The sequence below is a fragment of the Marmota flaviventris genome, chromosome 1 (assembly GCF_047511675.1).
Source record: "Marmota flaviventris isolate mMarFla1 chromosome 1, mMarFla1.hap1, whole genome shotgun sequence".
Taxonomy (NCBI): Eukaryota; Metazoa; Chordata; class Mammalia; order Rodentia; family Sciuridae; genus Marmota; species Marmota flaviventris.
The window spans coordinates 95797605-95820776 of NC_092498.1; the positions used below are offsets into that span (position 1 = coordinate 95797605).

General features: G+C 37.2%; 1 protein-coding gene across 1 annotated transcript in view; it reads left to right on the forward strand.

Annotated features, from left to right (window-relative positions):
• Nme8 (NME/NM23 family member 8) overlaps positions 1-18405 on the forward strand; it is a 69411-nt gene extending 51006 nt beyond the window's left edge. Inside the window, exons 13-16 of the mRNA XM_027939719.2 lie at positions 3762-3913; positions 7740-7884; positions 9266-9498; positions 18352-18405. Coding sequence (XP_027795520.2) covers positions 3762-3913; positions 7740-7884; positions 9266-9497 — 529 coding nt within the window. The 3' untranslated portion in view covers position 9498; positions 18352-18405. The remainder of the gene's footprint in view (positions 1-3761; positions 3914-7739; positions 7885-9265; positions 9499-18351) is intronic.
• Positions 18406-23172: the final 4767 nt, after the last annotated feature.

The following is a 23172-nucleotide window of genomic DNA, read 5'->3' on the forward strand; positions in this document are numbered from 1 at the left end:
AAGTACAAGTTCAAAGTCTTCTCTGAGACTCAAACTCTTAGCATGAACCCCTGTAAAAATTAAAAACAAGTTATATCTATATCCGATATATAAAGGCACAGAGTCAATATTTCCATTACAAAATGGAGAAATATGTGCATAGAAAGAAGAGATGGGACCAAAGCAATGCCAGAATGTAACTGGGCAAACAAGTCCTGAAGCTCCATGCCCAGCACCTAGGGCACATGGCATCCTAATGTTTTCTACAAAGGGTGTATGTAGCTCTGCCCCTTTTGAGAAAACATTAGGCTTTGACGGTTGCAGTCCACATGGCCTCTCTGTTGGCTTGTCTCTGTTCAATTTCTGCACCTTTGCTAGGACAATGTCCCCTGTTACTGGCATTTCTTAATCATGTCTACTGCCACTTCAGCTTCCTCCTCACAACTAGCTAGCCTCAATTTGACTCCCAATTTTCTGACCAAACTGCAAGCTTCTCAAATCTTTATGCTCTTGATTATCATGGTAAACTTCACTAAACACTGCCAGCAACATCCGTAACAGCCCCCACACCAAAGGCTGTGCTGCCTTGAAGTTTCCTCCACCAGCTCATCATCTTTAAATGAAGCCTCACAGAAAGTCTTAGGACACAGCCAAACCATAGGCAACTTCTTATAAACATTAGAACATAACATGAATGAACTTTGGTCCAACTTCCAATAGATTCCTCCTCTGAAACCTCATGAGCCCCATCTTTATTGCCCACAGTCCTATTGGCATTATGATCTTACGAATTTCCTTCATAATCACCATCACCCATTAAGCTCCACTAACAACATTCTAAACCTTTTTCATCTTGCATCATTAAACTTTCCAAAAATCCTCTCACAAATTTGAAAAAGCTCCCAAATCCTCTGAACTATATGGTCAGGTTAGTCATAGCAGCAGCTGTGACTTCGTGGTACCAATGTCTGTTTTAGTCATTTTTTTTTTTCTCTTCTGACCAAAGGACCTGACAAGAAAAATTTTAGAGGAGGAAAATTTTATTTTGAGGCTCATCGTTTCACAAATCTAAATTCACAGATGGCTGATTTATTCCTTGGGGCCCAAGATGAGGGAAAACACAGAGGACATACATGGCAGAGAAAAGCAGGTGGGGACATGGCACCAACTCTCCTCACCAGGACAAATGCAAACTTCAAGACACAACTCCAGTGACCCTCCTCCTTTAGCCACACCCTACCTGCCTACATTTACTACTCAGTTAATCCTTATCAGGATATTAATGCACTGATTAAGTTAAGGCTTTCACAACTCAAACATTTTACTTCCAGACCTTCTTGCATTGTCTCACACATGAACTTTTGGGGGACACCTAATATCTATACCACAAGAAGCTTGAAGTTGGACAATGTTTTGCAAGAGAAGGTTGTGAGATGCTTGACTTGGGACTGGGAACTAATAGGTGAAAACCTAACCAACAGGTCATATTTTGGAAGAAATATCCATCTCACTTGCTATTTAGGAGAAAGTTCTTCTGAGAAAGGGATATGATGGCAACTGCAGCCTCTTTACATGATCACAGAGTTTCAAGATAATGATGACTAACTGAATATGTACTCTAATTTACTGAGGTAGTTTACTGAGGAATCTTAGAAGTCAACTAAACTCTGTTATCAGGTTGACACATGGCATGGTATCTGGCACAGAGCAGGCAGTATTTTAATATTAATTGATCTTAGCTATTGGGCTTGGTAAAATATGGAAGATAGGAATAGTATCTCTTGCCACTTCATACTTGGTGTATAATTTGGGGAAACAAAGAGAAGTACAGTTCACTTGAATTTTTCATGCTGATTTCAAGCTAGGATTTAACTGAGGAGAAGAAAGGCTCTTCTTTCCAGTGTACATGAAAAAGGATGCTTCATAAGGCACAGCAAACTTGACCTATGTGTTGACATATTAAATAAAGGTACATATGAAGCATCACTTAAAAGTGAAATGATTTATCTGGGGTAGGATATAATTGAATCTTACTTTTCCTACACAACACATTTTTACCACTTAATCAGCCTCAGTGCCAGTTACTGCAAAGATAATACAGATTGATCGCTCTGCAAATGGTGTGAGCTGAGGGCCATAGAACCTCTCAATCACCTGTACCATAGAATGCAAGGCATGGTGCCACAGAGAAACTCCCGTTGTCACAGGCTTATGCCCACAGGCAAACTGGTCTAGACATGTGGTTCTAAAGATGGAGGTTGCACATCAATACAGAGACCTTTATGCTAAGCACAGATGCTCAGTGACTGCCCCCTCTCACGGTTTTGACTAATATTATGTGAGAATACCCTAAGTTCATGGCCATTATTTTTCTTTGGTATCTCCATTTCCAATTTCCTTGGCTCTATTTAGCTCTCATGGACGACTTTAGAAATAACTCTTTGAGAGAGCTCTGCCCCTTTCCTTCAATTGGTCATCAGGTTCTTTTCTGTGTACTGGTTTATCTGAAAGATGTCACTTACAACCACTCATTCTCAACCTTTCTTCCCTGTAGCCCATCCTTCAGTAACTTTTACCCCTACGGACTCTTTTTCCAGTAATCATGGTTAATGGCTGAACAGTGGGGCTGGTTGTGGAATGGCTTACAGTGTTTTTGTCATTCACTGTGAAAATTCCCCATTCCCAGCAATCACAGGCTTCAGAGGACTTGGAAAAAAATTATCTTCAAACCAGAGGTGTGGGAATAGCCAAGGGCCACGTGGAATGGTCAAGTGGATATGGCAAAAGGGAAATATGACTGGGTTACTGAAACAAAAAAGACAAAAAGTTCTTAAAGAAAGCCAGTTTTCATCAATATAAAGAAGACATACATCATTCTGAGCAGGAAAGGATATTATTCAGCAGAGCTGGATTTTATTGGGTTGGCTGCTCAGGACTGTTTTTTAAGGGCAGAAATTTAAATGGTCAGAAAGGGTCTCCTTTACTGAACTAAGCATCAATAGAGAGATAACAAAGACAACTGTCAGAACTCAGGAACAATAATTGATTTCTGAGACCCATAATCTTCCTTAGGAATGGAAGCAAAAGCAGAATAAATGCTGCAACCCAACATGGATTCTCCAGTGTAGTTGACATCACTCAGCCTCTTTCTACAAAGCTGTACCATATGCTCCTCTTTTAATGCTGTGCTTACTTATCTAGAGGATTCTATTATAGTATCTCCTGGATTAAATGTTAATAATTTGTTATCTTTGGCATAAAGTCAGATGCCATCTAATTCTTAATAATATTTCCTGGAGAGCAGGGGAAGAAATATTAAGAATTCCTACACCATATGCATGAATGTATGCACCATATGTTTCAAATCACCATTTGACTGCATCCCAAAACCATCTTCTAAAAGTTTTGAGACAATGAAGCACAGAGTAGTTTACTCATTGCCCAGTATCACACAGTTAAAAAATAATGCAACCAGGATTCTATAGGATCTGGGCTTTTTCACTAGGCAGAGTATCCATTCCTTCTTTCATATTTATCTAGCAATATCCATTACCATGATGATTTAAATGATGACCTCCTTTATTCCTAATGATTGTTCTATATTTGAAAGGAAATAGCATGGTCCATGCCACTGTATAATGACTTCCTATGTCAGAGTACCTAGACCCAGATGTGTTGCTGTTTCTCGATAGCTTTTGAACAACTTACATAAATGGTGTTAAATCATGTGGCACTGTTATATTAGTTTTTTTTTTTTTTTAACTTGACTTCTTTTTTCAAAGTTTATGTGCTCGGTTTGCAATGGATGGACTGCCTTTCAACCAGTTGTATGGAAGCAATTCCAGTGAAATTGCTCAAAGGGATATAGAGTATTTCTTTCCTCTTCAGAGCACTTTAGCATTGATTAAGCCTCATGTAACACATGAACAAAGAGGTAAGCATTTTAAAATAAAAGTGAATGCATGCATTTTTCTTCCAGAATTTGTGAAAATTTTGTAACTATAGAAAAGTTTTAAGAATAATGCAATTACTATACAAATCCCTCCATCTAGGTTCAGCAATTGACTTTGCCATGTTTGCATTGCACTTTATCATAATCTCAGCTCTCTGTATTTCTCTCATTTTCTGTTCCTCTTTGTCTCTTCTGCCCACCCACCCCCATTCTTCTCTCTGTCTCTCTTGTAGTTAAAAATTACACTGGACTGGAGGTATAGTTCAGTGGTAGAGCATGTGTTTAGAATATGTGAGGCCCTGGATTTGATTCCCAGCACCAAAGAACAAATGAACAAACAAAAACAACAACAAATTTTGTTGAATTTCATTGCAGAGTTGACCTAAATGATGATTTTCCTCTCCATATGTATATTCACACTGAAGATGATAGTAAGGGTATTCCTAATATTGAGCTATCTTTTCATTCCTTATAAATCTCACCTAAGTCATGATGCATTTTCAGATATGCTTTTCTGTTATATTTGCTTACATTTCATTTGATTTTTTTTTTTTTTTTGCACTGAAACTTAAAAGTGAGCTTGGTATTTCTTTTAATTTTTTTGTGTGTGCAAGTTTTATCAAATTTAGGTAACAGTGGAATGCTTCATAAAATGAACATATTTTCAGTATTCTGAAAGAGTTTAAGTAGCACTGGAATTGACATTTGAAGGGTTGTTAGAATTTTCCTGTGGACATTTTGACCTGTTGTTTTTCTCCATTTTATGGAAATTGATCTATTTAAACTTTCTATCTCCCCTGGAATTAATTTCACAAAATTGAATTTTCCTAGGAAATTATCTATTCCATCCTTATCAAGCTTGCTGAATAATTTCTTCTTCTCCTATTTCCTCTGTTTAAAAGACTGTTTACCTTGCCATTTCTTACTTTGTTGTCTTTCAAACAAGAATTTGATTTATTTATGAGTTCTCTTTTTATCTTATCTTCATTATTTCCTTTCTTTTATTTCTTAGTATTATTTAAAATTTTATGTTCTTCTAGTTTTTTAAGTTAAATATATAATTCATTCACTTTTATCCCTTTATTTTTATTGATTTTTTAAATAATTTTTTAAGAGAGAGAGAATTTTTTAATGTTTATTTTTTAGTTTTTGGTGGACACAACATCTTTGTTTTATTTTTATGTGGTGCTGAGGATCGAACCCAGCACCCCGTGCTTGCCAGGCGAGTGTGCTACCGCTTGAACCACATCCCCAGCCCAATATAAGTTTTTAAGGTTATACATTTTCCTGTTACTTTTTACTGAATTAAAGCCACAGTTTCTGTTGCACAGTATTTTCATTATTATTAGATTTTAGAAATTTTTCAATTTTGGCTTGAGTTTTCCTTTGGATCTTCAAGTCATTCAATAAATCAGTTTACTTTTTGAAAATAGATGTTTTTAACCAAATTATTCTGATGAAAAAGAAATTCTATCGTTTATTAGTGTCTTACTTCAGTGTGTTGTGATTAGAGAATTTTCCCCCTTATTTCTTTACTGAAATTGTTGTGGTTTCATTTAATTGCCATCTGGTAAATGCTTGTGAATCTTCTGTATGTGTGAGAGGGGATGTTCTCTATTTTCATGGTGCAAAGTTTGAATATAATCCCTACTTTACTGGTTGTTTGATTCATGTTTGATACCCTTACTTTATTTTTCCCCACCTTTATCTGTCTAGATCTGTTGGCAATACATTAATTACTTATTTTTTAATATTTATTTTTTAGTTGTAGTTGGACACAATACCTTTATTTTATTTGTTTATTTATTTATTTATTTTATGTAATGCTAAGGATAGAACCCAGGACCTTGCACTTGCTAGGTGTATGCTCTACCACTGAGCCACTACTCCAGCCCCTAGTTACCTATTTTTAGTATGTTTCTATTTCTCCTGTAGTTCTGATTCATAATGGTGACTGCTAATATTGAGCATTTTTAAAATATATTTATTGGCCATTTGTATTTCTTCTTTTGAATGTTTAATTTTTTGTCCATTTTTTAAATTGAGATACTTGATGTAACATTTTTTGAGTTCCTTATGTATTCTACATATTAATCCTCTGTCAGAAGAGTAGCTACCAAAGATTTTCTCCCATTCTGTAGGTTCTGTCTTTACATTTCTAATAGTTTCTTTTGCTGTGCAGAAGCTTTTATGGTTGAATTGTTATCAATAGAGCAACTAGGAATTCAGCCTTCCTCTAAACTGCTGTCCTAAATCTACCATGACTTATAGCTTCAAATGTCAATTTTCTTTCTTTGTTCTGATTTTTTTTCCTTAAGGACTTCACTGGAAATAACAGGAGATTCCCTGTCATAACTTGAATTTTCTTTTCTTTTGGTATGACAAGATAAAATTTAAAAAATAAATATGTAATATTTAATTTTGTACACACACATACACATGCATGCACATATGTACACACACACACACACAAGTATACAAGCTTATTTTTGCCTAACCTCTAACCTCTATATCCATTACTTTCTTTTTTATCATCTTTTCATTCTTCATTCGATTTTCCTTCTTTTAGCTAATTTTATTCCTGTTTTCTCTGTCACATATCCACTAGACCTCATTTAATTTGTTCTCTATTTCCATGATGATCTTATCTTTTCCTTTGATTTCTTTCGTGAATGCAGTTAGCTTTTATTTTACATCTACTTTTTGATTAACAATTTCAAAGTTTTGAATCATGGTGTTTTCATGTGCAAACTTCTCGATCCACATTAGAGTGTTGTGTTATGATGTCTTTTGTTGACCTTTCGCTGCTGCCTGCTACCTACCTACCTTCCTTCCTTCTTCCTTCTTCCTTTCTTTGCTGGGGGAAGAAAAATATTGTTAATCACAAAAGTGATTTTAATTTGATCTCTTTGGGGAGTTTAGGTAAGATTCACGGTGCATGGTAGCATTTATTATTGCATATTGGACCTGCCTGCACAATCTCCTTTATGTGGTTCACTAAGAGTTAAAGAGATTTTGGGTTTACCTTTCTCAGCTTCTCAGTTCAGAATGTTCTCTCAGATTTGTATGATGAGTAGTTTTTGTATCAGGTAGGCCTTGGCAGAGGATGGATCTATGTCTCTTTCAATATTCCCTATTTATCTAGGACCCTTTACCTCAGCCACTTTCTTCCTTTCTGCTTATTACCAAGTATAGAAATCAACTTTTATTTTCCAACATGCTGCTTTTTTTTCAGAGAATGGATGCCTTGAACACACAAGGCCACATCCACCTCTGCCACCCTAATTCATCCTCCATACTGCAAAGAAAATTGACTTTCTGGAGAATAAATCAGAACTTAGTCCTGCTTCGAATACTTTAACTGTGCCTTTCTGTCCTTTGTCTCCAGAGTGCAGTCCTCAATATTAAGGCCATTGTGAAATTTTAATAGATTCACTTTACTTCTTACACTGACCACCTAACTTTTCAGGAGACATCACTTCAACACAATTCCAGGAAGAAATTCATGGGCATTTATACCACGGAGATGAAAACACATCTTTATTCTTAGCAGTCTAGCAGGGTTCCTCCTTCTCCTTTTTGTTAGTTCTCTAGGGCCCCAGGTGGTTTCTGAATTAGACATATACATTCATGTCTTAACACTCTCCTAAGTAACGATTTGGTGACTTTAAAGTCTAATTTAGTTTGACTCAGATTTGATTTCTTAAACTACAATATGCAAGTGAAACTATTATTTTCCTCTATTATTTCGATCTATGGAGCAATAGTGGAACAATCTGCAATATAACCAAATATTTGCTTCCCCTAGAGATCATCCTGAAGATCATCAAGGATTCAGGATTTGAACTGACTCAGTTGAAGGAAATAGTCCTAACTCCGGAAGAGGCAAAAAAAGTTTATTTCCCAATAGAAAACAAAGAGTTTTATAAAGATGTGTTGGCAGTATTAGCTGAGTAAGTTTATGATATGTAGTGTGTGTGTGTGTGTGTGTGTGTGTGTGTGTGTATATATATATATATATATATATATATATAATATTATATATAATTAATAATGTTATATATATATATGTAAATATTATAAAAATAAATATTTTTTCTTTGTAATATCCTTCTTCCACGTGGTGGATCTATTTCTGGCAACACACAGCTTCATTAGGCATTCCACAAGAATTAAAGTTTAACATTTTTTGAGTGTTCACTTAATTCCAGGGCTACTTCTACCTACTTATACTTAATATCTCATTAGATTCTATGACAACTCTATGTCATAATTTTACTAGAATTTCTACTTTGATTATGAGAGAACAGAGGCCCAGGGCTGGGTTTGTTCACAATCACAAAACTAGAGTTTGGATAGGCCCCAGGGAATCTCTACTCCAGAATGATGTTCCACAGAAGTCCCTTTTACAAAGAGCTCATAATTATCTGAACAACCATATCCATTCACCTTGAGTTAAAAAAAATTAGAGAAACATCTACACACATGCACACATATTCACATACTTATTAGGCTTCACAGTTCAGAATGCTCTCTCAGTTTTAAATGCGTTATCTCCCCTTTGCAGTCCCTGAACATTTGTCAGTGACTGTCATTTGTTGATATAGAAAGACAAAAATGACAGAGTTCCAACAAAAGGTTGGCCAATATGTAAGTTGTCATTAGATACAAATAATAAACAGAAACCTAGAGACTTTGAGTACCTATACCATCACAGTTTAGAAAACAAAACTAACTTTGAATTCTGTTGCAGGTTCTATTCCCTGGAAGCAGCAGAGTTCAGGTTGTTTATTAAGGGCACCATGTAGGTGAGGCTAGAAAGAAACAGGATGCAAAAGAAAGAAAAGTCATGGTACAGTGCAGACTGACGCAGCCTCTGCTGACAAGATAGAGGCCCAGCTGTTCTGTGTTGTGACGGAGATGACCAGGCCTTTGTACTCTCACATTGACCAAGTCACTGGATATAGTCTACTCTGGGAATGAAGGGACCTGAGCAATGCAGCTTTCTGGAGTATTAGCAATTCTTGGAAGGGCTAGACACTTAAGGACAACCACAAAGCAACAAATTCTGGGTCAGTGAGAATGTCTCTAGAGTAGCAAAAATAATGAATCTATTGACAGGTATTCTCTAGAATTAAAGTACAACACTCATCTAGCACAAAAACCTGTTGGATGAGGGAAACATGAAAAAAGGAAAACCCAAAGTCATACTTATTAGGGCAAAGGATAAAGAATAGCTCTGTGGATGGGCCTGTGACATTCAGACTTTAGCCATGTATGTCATCTGCACTGTTGCAAGCAGCCCATATCTTCCTAAAGTGTTATTATTTGCAGGGGCCCATCTTTGATCATGGTTCTGACAAGGTGGAATGCTATTGCAGAATGGAGAAGATTGATAGGTACAGTAGACCCAGAAGAAGCAAGACTACTGTCCCCAGAATCCATCCGAGCCAGATTTGGAATAAATATTTTGAAAAATGCTGTCCATGGAGCATCAAATACCCTCGAGGCATCAGAGGCCATTAGTAGAGTGTTTGGAGACGATGAGAATCCAGAGAACAATTAAAGTAAGTACTATGAAGTATGTACCACTTTTATTGTGATTTTCTTCCCTCTGCTGCTGGGACTAAGTCTAAGACAAGACTGTCCTGGGAAGATTAGAACCATTCCCATATTTCTGAAACAAAGTATATTTACTACCAGACATACTAGGCTGTTTCACAGCAGCCTCACAGTTCCAAGCTTCATTATGCCAGTGACTTGGGAAGTTCAGTTGCATGCAGCCAGGCTGGGGCATCTACAGTCAAGGGACAAGATGGAGAGAGTGGGATGAGGCACCCCTGAGTTTGCAAGCCTTGGGAGTCTCATGAAGTCCCTGTACTTCACTTTCCTTTACTTTGACTATCCTGAGTCTCATTCAGCAGCCGGAGCTCTGTTCTCTTAAGTATTTTGCAATGCAGAACCTACTAACTAACTGTGGGTGACATATGGTGATGTAACAGAAGAGTAAAAATCATAAATACTTGTTGGGTGGAGGTAGCTACCTAATAGGTATGTGCATTAAGTCCCCTTCTTTACTAAGCAGCGTAGGCCACATGGGAGATGGAGTGTGAGATGGATGACTTCTTTCATCAAAGCTTCTTTATTTTTAGAGGCCAAGTTCATAAGTTTCCACCATAATGGCTCTGGCTGCTGACTCATATGTGGCTGGGAGCCTTTTCCTGAGTGTAGTGCTATCCTCCCCTGCATGGGCCAAATTGAGGTGCATCCAAAGCAAAACAAGAAGCACTATTGTTTGAGTCAGCTTTTTCATTGCTGTGATCAAAAGACCCCAATCCTTAGAAGGCGAGCTCCATTGGTCTGGGCCCAAGGTGAGGAAGGACATCCTGACAGAAGGGTGTGGTAGAGGGAAACAGCTCAGGATATCCCACCAAGAAGCAGAGTAAGAGCTTCACTCACCTGTGACAAGATATAAACCCCAAAGGCACATTCCCAATGAGCCACCTCCTCCAGCCACACCCTACCTGCCTTACAGTTACCACCCAATTAATCCCTCTCAGGGGATTAATGCAGTGATTAAGCCAAAACTCTCATAACCCAATCATTTCGCTCTAAAATTTCATGCATTTTCTCACATATGAGCTTTTGGAAGATACCTTATCTCTAAACTGTAACAACTATGAAATGGAGAAACCCTTTCATACTCAACAAGATTCCTCGGGAGAGAAGAGCCTATTGTTTCCTTAGTATTGTAATTTAGGCTATGACTTATCCAGATATTAGAATACTGAATCAAAGTATTTTATATATAAAATATATATAACATAACAAGGTATAGCTTCTTCCATAACTATCACTCTACTAAAGACCAAGGCATGATCACACCATGAGTGAACATTCAAATTGATAAGATATGTGTCCTATATCTGGCTTGAACTGTGGGCTCAGTTAATATACAAAATCAGTTGAATAAAGGTTGTTTCCTCCATGGAAATGCAAACTTGATGGGATGACAAGTGACAAATGATTGGCAGCTGTGGGGGCTTTCGGTAGAGCTACATTTTGCTTATAGCTTCTGATAGCAGTGTCTTTCGGCTAACATCTTCATCTTTTTTTGATGCTTGTGTGTGTGTGTGTGTGTGTGTGTGTGTGTATCTTGATGCTGGTTTGTCTTAATGTGCATCCTCTACTCTGTCATATCACTCAGAGGGTTAGGATTTTGGTCAGTATTCAGTGTTGCTATCTGCAGGATACAGTTGCAGGACTGAATATACATAGTCCTTTTGCTAAACAAGCTAGGACATTCAAGAGCAAGAGATAGAAAATAAGTGTGTGTTCTAGGGCTGCTAGAGATGCATATAAGATATGGAAAGGAGAATGAGATCACACTAAGCAGGCAGGATGCATGGCAATGTCAATGGGAAAGATTACAGAAGATTGAATCAATATAGAAACAAGAGAGTTTCAGAGAGGTGGGCTGATCAGATAATTCTTAGAAACCTGCACTGTAGAGAGGACTTGATGATTGACTATGACCTTATTAAAGAACTGGGGGGAAAAAAAGGATGAAGCTTCCCAATTTAAGTAACTGAGAAAATAATCTAATCCATCCCAGAGAAAGGATTCAGAAGAGAGGGGCAGATTAGAAGGGACTACCTTGAGTTGTGATTTGGTCATGTTCGGTAGAGGATATCTGAATTGATCTGTTGGCGTGGTGTCAGCAAAATGGTAGAAAGGCAGCTCCAAGCTTCCCTCCTTCTAGGAACACTGAAGAAATAAGAAGCTTTTAGAAACAACATTTTTTCAGGATTCCAGACACTAAAGATCTCCAGAAACCAAGAGAGTGGGTAGTCAATGTAAAGACAACTTGAAATAACACGAATGCTCTGTGGCCTTTGTACTTGACCTGTCTCACCGTGTCACCAGCCAACAGTCCTAAAGATGGTGGCCTGAATTCCCAGGGAAATCCCCTACTCTCTGGTTCCAAAGAACAGATCTCACTCACCCACAATTGTGGCATTTCTGTACCCTTTCCAGAAACTGTCTGAACAAGGCACTCCTCTTGACTTCAATCAGAAATCAGTTCACTGGAAAAATCACTCAGGTGGAAAAGAAATAGGCACTGCTTGAAAACATTGTAGAGACTGAAAACCCCACAACTACCTGGGACCAAAGATGACTGAGGCATTAATTGACCACCTACGTTCAGGGAAGAAAAGCTGGGGAGAGAGTATTCTTGGGAATAAGACATTCAGAAACACTAGGGCACACTGAAGAATTTAGAAGGCTATGTTCATACCCAAAACTAGATGTGTGCTCCTAAAAAGACCCTAAGTTTTCACTGCTGGCCCATGGACAGACTCTGTACAAGCAGGAAGTGAAGATGAATTTAGAATTGTAAATGGCCTAAGCATTAAAGAAGTGGGCCAGCATAGAGAGTCACAGAGACTCAGAGAAGTATTTGATGGTGGTGCTTTTCTAAGCTGGCTTTTAAGGAACTCTGTCAATGTTTGTTGAACACAAACTCAATCTTCACACTTCAGCAAGAGCAAACCCTGATAAAGGTGGTGGTGGGGAATCTAATTTTGAAATTAAGTTGGTATTATTCAAACTAGATTAATATAAACTTAGGAATATGAGTAGTAATTCCCAAGTTGACCATGAAGAAAATAACTTTAAAAATTTACAAAAAAAAGAGAAATAAAATGTTGTATGACAAAAATAAATCAATTACACCCAAATTGAGGCATCAAGAGAGGAATGGAGGAAGAAAAACCATGTAGGACCCACAGAAAACAGAAATAAATCACTTTGATCAGGAATTACTTCAAAGATAAGAGCAATGCATTCTCCATCTTAAAGAGAGATTTGAAGAATGAATTAAAGTTTATCATCCCTCTTTATGTTGCTACAAAAGACTCACTTCAGGTCCAAAGACAAACACAAAAACACCAGGAACAAGTGACATTTATCCCTGTAATGCAAAGATAGCTCAACACTTGATAGTTATCTAATGAAATACACCACATTCATTGAATGAAGGAAGATAGATATTTTCAATTATGCAGAAAAAGGCACTCAACAAAAATCTAGCAACCAATAAACAAGAATGACCAATCAACTAGAAATAGAAATTCCTCAATATATGATAAATGCCATGTATGAAAATTATGCAGCTCATGTTTCATTCAGGTCTAAGAGGCTAAAATATTTTTCTTTAAGATCATGAACACAAGGATTTTCACTTTTGTTACTTTTATATAACATAGTATTGGAAACTCTAAGGAGGACAATTAGGCAAAAATAAAATAAAATAATAAAATACATGCAATAAATTGGAAAAGAAAAACAAAATGGCAGAAAAATAAAATAGGCAGATAACAAGACTAGAAAATCTAAAATATCATGTACATTAATATATGAATGGAATGAAACAAAAAGAGAGAAACAGCAACTGTAGTGAGAATGTGGATGAATGGGTGCCTTGGAACACAGGTGGCAGAAGTGTAAACCAGGTAGTTGCTGTGGAAAATAGTTGGCAGTTCCTCAAAAAATTAAGCATGAAATTATCATTTGACCTAGCAGTTCCACTAGTAGATGCCTACACACGATTATTGAAAACAGGATTCCAACGTGTACTTATATGACATAGAAAAATTATTCACAATAACAAAAAGGCAGTAACAACCATGTCCATGAACAGGTGAATGAGTAAACAAAATGTGATACATCCATATAAGGAAACATTCAGCCACAAAAGAGAATTAAGTGTTGATGCATAACATGAGGTGGATGAACCTTGAAAACATTTTTCTTGTATGGACATTCCTCAGAAAACTTGGACTGGAACCACCATTTGATTCAGTTATCCCCCTTCCCGACATATACCCAAAGGTCTTAAAATCAGCATACTACACTGATATAGATACATCCATGTTTATAGTAGCTCAATTCACAATAGCTAAGCTATGGAACCAACCTAAGTGCCCTTCAACAGATGAATGGATAAAGAAAATGTGGTATATATACACAATGAAATATTACTCAGCCATAAAGAAGAATGGAAGTATGGCATTTTCCAGTAAATGGACAGAGCTGGAGACTGTCATGATAAGTGAAATAAGCCAATACCCAAAAACCAAAAGGCCAGATGTTCTCTCTGATATGTGGGTGCTAACACACAACGGAGTGTGTGTGGGTGAGGAATAGAAGTTCACTAGATTAGACAAAGGGGAATAAAGGGAAGGGGGATGGGATTAGAAATGAAAATAGGATGAATTGGACATAATTTTCCTATGTTCATATATGAATAGTGAAATGTGAAACTCCACATCATGTATAACCTAATTAGAATAAGTTATACTCCTTGTGTGTATAATATGTCAAAATGTACTCTACCTTTATGTATATTTAAAAAGAACAAAAAAAGAAAACATTTTGCTATATGAAATAAGCCATACACAAAAGGACAGAAACGGAATGATTTCAGCCTTGTGAGTTACTTAGAAAAGGCAACCAGAGAGATAGGAAGTAGATTGTAGGTTACTTCCTGGAGCGAAGGAAAAAAAAAATTCTTGATGAGAAGCAAAGCTTCTTTTTTGGGTGATGAAAAATTTTGGAAATAGATTATGGTAATAGTTACAAAAAATGTGAATGTAATTAACACCACTTATTTATACATATAAGTGGTTGCAATGGCAAATTTTATTTCATACATAATGTACACACATGCATATATGTATATGATTAAAATGGTAAAAAACAAAGTAAAATAAGGAAGAATGGTGCCTTAGAGAAGCACAAGAATCCCTTGCAATAGCACCTAAAAATGCTTTCCCCAAATGATGGAAAATTAGGCTATTCTTATGACGTTTTTTAAAGAAGATGCATGTGATTCCTATTTCATGACTCTTTTTTTATTATTTGTCTTAATTAGTTACACATGACAGTACAATGATCTTGAAATATCATACGTTTGAATCAGATGGGGTATAATTTCTTATTTTTCTGAGTGTACAGGTTGCAGAATCATATTGGTCATACAGTCACGTATATATATACAGCAATAATAATGTCTATTTTATTCTGCTGTCCTCCCCTTCCCCCTTTCCCCTCCCCTCCCTTTCCATCACTTCTCTCTACCCAATCTAATGTGACACACTTTTTTTTTTCTTTTCCCCTCACATCGTCATACCTGTATTCTGTATAATGATGAGGGTCTCCTTCCATCTTCCGTGCAATTCCCCTTCTCCCTCCCTTTCCCTCCCACCTCTCTTCCCTATTTAGTGATAATCTTCTTCCCATGCTCTTCCTCCCTACCCCATTTTGAGTCATCTCCCTTATATCAGAGAAGACATTCGGCATTTGTTTTTTAGGGATTGGCTAACTTCACTTAGCCATGACCCTTAAAAGTAAGTCTTCAGTAATGTTCTTCAAGAGATAAAAATAGAGCAAATTTTTCTTTCATATAAAATATAGCGACACTAACAATAAATCTGTCAGACTCTTCATGGGCTTTTTTGCTCCTAGAGTCCTTTGGATGCCCTGGAACTGGAGTTGCTTCTCCAGTCCATGCCCCATCCTTCCCACTCCAGCCTGTCCACATGTCCAGTGAAGAGCCACATGGTCAGTGCTGTTGTATTCCTCAGCTCCTTCCAATTCACTGCTGGACCTGTGGGTCAACCCTGAGTCCTTGAATCAATAGGGTAGAATGCTGTGCTTACTGACAAGTTCATATTTTTTTAACCCTGTTGCAAAAATTTTGTTCACTACCTTATTACTTTTTATTTATTTTTCATATGGTAGCAGCTTTATTCTGAACTTGACTTCACATACAAAGTTGCAATGGTAATGCCACTTCCAGTTAACTCATTTAAAATGTTTAAAAATGCAGATTACAAAAAAGAAAACATTTTGCTATATGAAATAAGTCATACACAAAAGGACAGACACTGAATGATTTCAGCCTTGTGAGTAACTTAGAAAAGGCAACCAGAGAGATAGGAAGTAGATTGTACATTTTAGAGATGTAGACTATCCAAAACTTCCAGAAAGTTTATTTAAAAAGAGAGCACATATTGGTACTCATCTTGAGAATAAAGAACAACAGTAATACTGAAACTGAATCCCAGATGAGGGTGCACCACTTCCTCCTAGAACTCAGGGAAGAGAGGAAGTCATTACACAGGCATTATTGGTCCAGGGATTCATGAATAGTTGAACCTTACTGTAACCACTAAAATTAGGTTAACATGCTTTGCTTGTCAAAGGAGCTGACAATGGTTGCCCTTCTTTTGTCACTTCAAAGCTATTACCCAACATATTTGGCATCATACCCATTCATTCCAAAAGGCATCAGAGATGAGAATTGAAGCCTCTTCACAAAACAAACCACCTGAAATGTATAGTGATATTCAACGTTGATATGTAATTGACCTTAAATGATATGAAGACATCATTCCCTTGGAACACAAATTTATTGATCCCACAGTAAATGATAGGATAAGAAAACTCATAGTTGAATGAGAGCATCCTTGTTACAGGACAATCATCTCCCAGGCTAATGTCACCAATTTTAACTTCTGTGTCATTATCAAAGGGCCTTCTTTTCATTCTGTCAGTCAATCATCAGAACAGATCCAGGTCACTGCTCGTTTGAGTCCAGAAGAATTCTAAAATATCAGAGAAAGGAGGAAGGACCTGCCTAAGAGCACAAAGGTCTTCATCATGGCAGATTCCAAGACTCAGCAGCCAGGGGAAGCAGGAAATGGCCGCTATTTGCTTTTTAAATTCTTGATGAACTGAATGGTGTATAGATTTAAAACAAAAACATCATGGTATGGGCACCACAACAGACTGGTAGACCAATGGTACAGAATAGAAGAGACCAACCCACAAAATTACAATTATCTTATATTAGACAAAGGTGCCAAAAACATGCATTGGAGAAAAGATAGCATCTTCAACAAATGTTTCTAGGAAAACTGGAAATTCATATGCAACAAAATGAAATTAAACCCCTATCTCTCACCATGCACAAAACTTAACTCAAAGTGGATCAAGGAGCTAGGAATTAAACCAGAGACTGTGTGTCTAATAGAAGAAAAAGTAGGCCCTAATCTTCATCATGTGAGATTAGGCCCCAACTTCCTTAATAAGACTCCTATAGCACAAGAACTAAAACCAAGAATCAATAAATGGAATGAAATAAAACTAAAAGTTTTTTCTCAGCAAAAAAAAAAAAGAAGAAAGAAAGAAACAATCTGTGAGGTGAACAGACAGCCTACATCCTGGGAGCAAATGTTTACCCCTCACACATCAGATAGAGCAATAATCTCGAGGGTATATAAAGAACTAAAAAAGCTAAGCACCAAAAAAACAAATAACCCAATCAACAAATGGGCCAAGGACCTAAACAGACACTTCAGAGAAGAGGACATACAACCAATCAAAAAATATATGAAAAAATTCTCAGCATCTCTAGCAATTATAGAAATGCAAATCAAAACTACTCTAAGATATCATCTCACTCCAGTCAGAATGGCAACTATTATGAAGACAACAATAAGTGTTGGTGAGGATGTGGGGAAAAAGACACTCATACATTGCTGATGGTACTGCAAATTGGTGCAGCCAATATGGAAAGCAGTATGGAGATTCCTTGGAAATCTGAGAATGGAACCACCATTTGACCCAGCTAGCCCTCTCCTCAGACAATATCCAAAAAAACTTAAAAACAGCATATTACAGGGACACAGACACATCAATGTTTATAGCAGCACAATTCACAATAGCTAAACTGTGGAGCCAACCTAGATGCCCTTCAGTGGATGAATGGATTAAAAAAAATGTAGCATATATACATAATGGAATATTACTCAGCAATAAAAGAGAATAAAATCATAGCATTTGCAGGTAAATGGATGGCATTGGAGAAGATAATGCTAAGTGAAGTTAGACAATCCCCAAAAAACAAATGCCTAATGTTTTCTCTGATATAAGGAGGCTGACTCATAGTGGAGTAGGGAGGGGGAGTATGGGAGGAATAGATGAATTCTAGATAGGGCAGCGCAGCGGGTGGGATGGAAAGGGAAGAGGTAGGGGATTAGCAAGGATAGTGGAATGTGATGGATATCATTATCCAAAGTACATGTATGAAGAAACGAATTGGGTGTCAATATACTTTATATACAGAGGTATGAAAAATTGTGATATATATATGTAATAAGAATTGTAATGCATTCTGCTGTCATCTTTTAAATCAATAAATAAAATAAAAGGACCCACCTCCTAAGTTCTGTGATTATACCACATGTCAGGGAATTTTTGTTCAAGACTTCAGTATGGAAACTCCTAGCTGCTTTACAATTAGCATAAAACGTTGACATTGATTTTATTAAATGTATTCTTTCTTTTCATAGAACTGTAAGAAGATAATACCTAGGTTCACATCATCATATAATTGTGTGTCACAGCTTCCTGAGAGGAATAATAAGAAAGCCATTGTTTGGAGGAAATCCTCATCTCAAGATGAAAAAAATGCATGGTTATGAACAATAAAACTTTAGCCTCCCCAAACAAATCTGGATGTTTATTTTTATCTTATCTTCCAGAATGGATAAGGTAGCTTATAATATATAAATGCTCATGACATAATAACTTGAGAGGAGTATGGAATAGGGGGTAAAAGAGAATAGCATAGATCAAATGAAGGCTAGGGAGGAGTAACATGCAAAATGCATAACACAAAGCCCTAGGATAGATTTAGCAGTTGATCACAATTTGGCTCTAGACTTGCCAGCATAAATTTCTGAGAGGATGACTTATAGATAGAGATTTACATAATTTGTGATCTCACTACAGGATCGTGATGGTAAGATGATGAAAATATCTCCAGAAATAGAAAATGTTAAAAGAAATCAATGTTTTTATTAATCTTGCTTTTCTCCCATCTGGGGATGTAGTCAGGATGTTTGCTACAGTGGTCCACTCTTAAGCTTATATACAGTGTTGTGTGCACTTCCCAGTATGCTAGCTAGGACTGCTGGGACAGCCTCCTTTTCATTCCACTCAAGAGAACATAGTGGACATCAAGTGAGTGAAGGTCACGTTGTATGATTAACATTCCATCCTACCTTCTAAATCCTAATATTAACAAAATCGAGATACAATCTTTGACCATCTAATATTAGTAATAGATTACTCACTTTTTTTAAAAAGAAAAGTCAAATCAATCATTGGCTTCCTTTAAATTATGCAGAGAAATAAGCATAGTGAGAAATCTCCACCACATGGGCTGGAGATGTGGCTCAAGTGGTATCACGCTTGCCTGGCATGTGCGGGGCACTGGGTTCAATCCTCAGCACCACATAAAAATAAAAAAATAAAGATGTTGTGTCCATCGAAAACTAAAAAATAAATATTAAAAAATTCTCTCTCTCTTTAAAAAAAGAGAGAATTTTTAATTTTCTTCACCTCTCTGCCTCCTTCAAATTGAGTACTGTCATCTGCTGTTTCACATGGCCTGCTCATATCCGGATGTTCCTCAGGTGATTGCATTATGTGGCACACTGTTACTTCATCAAGGATGGTACAGAACTTTGAAAACTTCTATAAGAGTAATATTACACTTTACCAGCAGATGGCACTCTACACTCAGTTGTGTACATGGGTGACTCCTTCAGAATGAAGATTTTATATACAAGACAGAGAAAGGTCACTTCTTTTGGATAGAGGTGAATAATCAGAAATCCAATAATGCCCAAATAGAGACTTGTTCAATTCAGCCTTAACTCGTGTTATTCTGAATCTTGAGGGGATTGAATTTAGTGAGTGGGATATGGCGCTGTGAGGCAGACCTATGGCGATGGGATTTGCAGTACCTGTAAATATCTTCTGTTCGCAATACCTATAAATATGCCCCTGTGAGAAAAATGTTAGAAAAGGCTGAAAAGTTCTCAGAGCCACCACTCAGCAGCCTGGTCTTGAATTTTAGCTGGTCTTTAGGCAGAAAATGCAACAAAGAAGTTATTGTGGCTGAAGAAGTGAGGACTGCAAAATAGGTGGGAACATGTGGGAGCTTTGAACTGAGACTTGTCAGCATGAGGAAGTACACACTTACAGGATAGTGAGAATGGAAAGTGGACTCAAATGCAGGGACAGACTGAGAAAGGAAAGCGGGTGCCTATGCAGGAAGTATCTCTATCCCAACTGCCAAACACAGTTGGGTTCTGGAATCTTACAAATTCCTTTAGGTAAAATGATCCCCCATCCTTGAGTCTTTGCTTAGCCATGTACCTTGATCCTGAACCCAGAGTCCCTTTGATGACTGTACTAAATCCCTGTGTTAGTCAGATTTCTATTACTATAACAAAATACTAGAGATAATCAACTTTAAAAGAGAAAAGTTTTATTTTGGTTCAGGGTTTCAGAGGTATCAGTCCTTGGTCTATTGGCCCCATTGCTTAAGCTTGTGGCAAGGGAGCAAATTATGATGGGGAGCACATGGAGGAACAAGCTGCTTAAATAAATAAATAAATAAACGAACAGGTGGGAATCCTAACACACACTTAGAGGGAACATTCCCAACAATCTAAGTTTATTCCAGTAGGCCCCACCTCCTGAAGACTCCACCACTTCCCAATAACACCAAGGACTGGAGACCAGGAACCGGGCCTTCAACACATGGGCCCTTCAGGGACATTTAAGATCCCCCAAAATTTCAGTCTCTCCAACCCCTTTCCAAGACAGAATACCTGAAGCATTCTTGGTTGGAACCTAACTCTGGACTTTCTTGGATCCAGTTCCTTGTAAGGAGGCACCCTGCATAAAATGGACATAGTTTGTAAAACAAACTATCCTATATTTGAAGGCACTTAGGATGGGTCTCCTGGTGCCTTTTCTGCCCACTGGGGTGGATTCGCTGACACTGATGCCTGCCTGAACTGTTTAAACTTGCTCATTCATTAGAAGTTACTTTGGATGACCTCCAAAGTCAGATTTTTATTCTTTTAGGGGCTGGGGTTATAGCTTGCACAAGGCCTTGGGTTCAATCCCCACCCAGTACCACCAAAGGAAAAAAATATGCTTTTAGTAAAGGCAGAAAATTGACTCAGCAATTAATTATCCATGTGATTTTCAGCTGCTGAGATACTTCAATGACATAATAAATATTCAAAATTATTAGAAGCTTAGGTATGTTAATGAATTTTAAAAATCCACCAGTTTGATTCAACAATGGTATTTTACATTTCCTTTGGAACCACGTTGGGATTTTATTCATAATTCCATTTCTTGTTTAACCTCAGTTCTTTACACCTCATTATGTTATTCAAGTTCTCAATGGTTTTGTAAAATTTGGTAACGGCCCTCTGGGTTTGAGGCTTTTCTTTTAGCTAAATTTAATTGCTAATATAATATGAGCTTCTTTCTTTTCAAAGTGTGTCACCAAAGAGACCTGAGATTGCCATTATAAAATAATTTTCATCTACATGTCACTATAGTGTATTTTAGAATTATCTAGTTGTAAAACTGTTCTCTCGTGTAAATATCACCACAAAAGATATTAGGCTCATGCTAATTAAGTCCTGTCTGGACCTATAAAGGCAAACTGAACATTTCATGGACTTTGTTACTGCCTTTAGTTGCCTCTTAAAAATATTTCCTTATATTGTAGTAGAAAGAGAAATCTCTTAGGTAGGAGAGAAAATAAGTACTGGGAGCTCCATAGTTTTGATCAGCCTGTTCACTCTTCAATAAACTTGAACTAAAAATACATTAAAAAGCTTAAAGACAAGCATCTTTAACGTCTAAGGATTCAAATAGTGTAGAAGTCAATTACTGACATCAACAGGGACATTTTGTTGACACCACTGCTTTATAGATTATGATGGAAAACATGGTGGTAAACTTTTAAGATTTTTATGATTATCATATTGTGATGATCATGAGAATCGGAATCACAGGACCATCCACATGGGCCATAGCACAAGTGTCCAACTGCAGCATTCTGAAATCCAGGATTGTAGTACTATATTTTGTTCCCTCAGTGATGGCATAACAGGAGGCTTCCTATGAAGAGCTGTCCCTGGAAGATGAGGAACTCCTTAATGGGTGACTTTGATTCAAGAGTAGCCTTGCCAAACTGTCCTTGGAGATGACTGCAATCTGGATTGTTTCCACCCAAAGTTTCCTGTCTCATTTAGTCAAGGCAGCCATGCATTGTGCTCCCAGCCCTATCTGGTTCCCTTCCCTTTCTTTCCCTCAGGCATTTCCTCTACTAGAATTCTTTTGCATTTAATTCTGTTTTGGCACCTGCTTCTCCAAGGACCCAGATTAACACACATGATCAATATAATAGTTTTCAGGTTTGCATGTCTGCGTGACCTTAAACCATACTACATTCTGCATCTTTGGTATTTTTGTGGCATCCTGTAATTATAAAAGTAACACTTGGTCAGACACAGTGGTGCATTCCCGTAATCCCAGTGGCTCTTGAGGCTGAGATAGGAAGATTGCAATTTAGTGAGGCCCTAGGCAACTTAGCAAGACCTTGTCTCAAAATAAAATGTAAAATGGGCTGGGGATGTGGCTCAGTGGTTAAGTGCTCCAGGGTTCAATCTCTGATACAAAAAAAAAAAAAAATTTAAAAAGTAACACATGTTCATAAAACAATACACTTACTATAGACCATTTTGAGCAATCAGTGTGTGTAGCCTTGAAATATGCTTTCTCAGAATATATTTCATTATCAACAATGTAAAGTTAATGTATTAATTAATAAAAATATGGATAGTAGAATAGTCGAACTAAAGTGAAATCATATTATTAAACCATATGTTATGAACAAAGCTAATGACACTCCTTTGAGTGGTCAGAGGCCAGGACTAACTCTATAGTAGGCATGGGTCTGGTGAATAATTAAGTACTATCATGTAGGTCAAGGGTACTTAGAAGTGTGAAGTCACCCTCAGTGAGGGCCATGCTTATGTTCAACATTTTCATGAAAACCACACTGTGGCCTGGTTAATCTTTAGGGGTTAATCAAATTCACAGAGTAGAGAGATTAAGTCATCTCATTAAAGATCTTGTAAAAACTCATTTAACTTACCCCTCTCCTGATAAGTAAGAACCATGGCCAATCTAAAGGAGAAATCAGTCTTAAGATTTCAAATTTTTCCACTAGTTCCATACGTAGTGGAACAAGTGGGCGAGTGGCCTCTGTCCTCTTCCCCAAATACAGA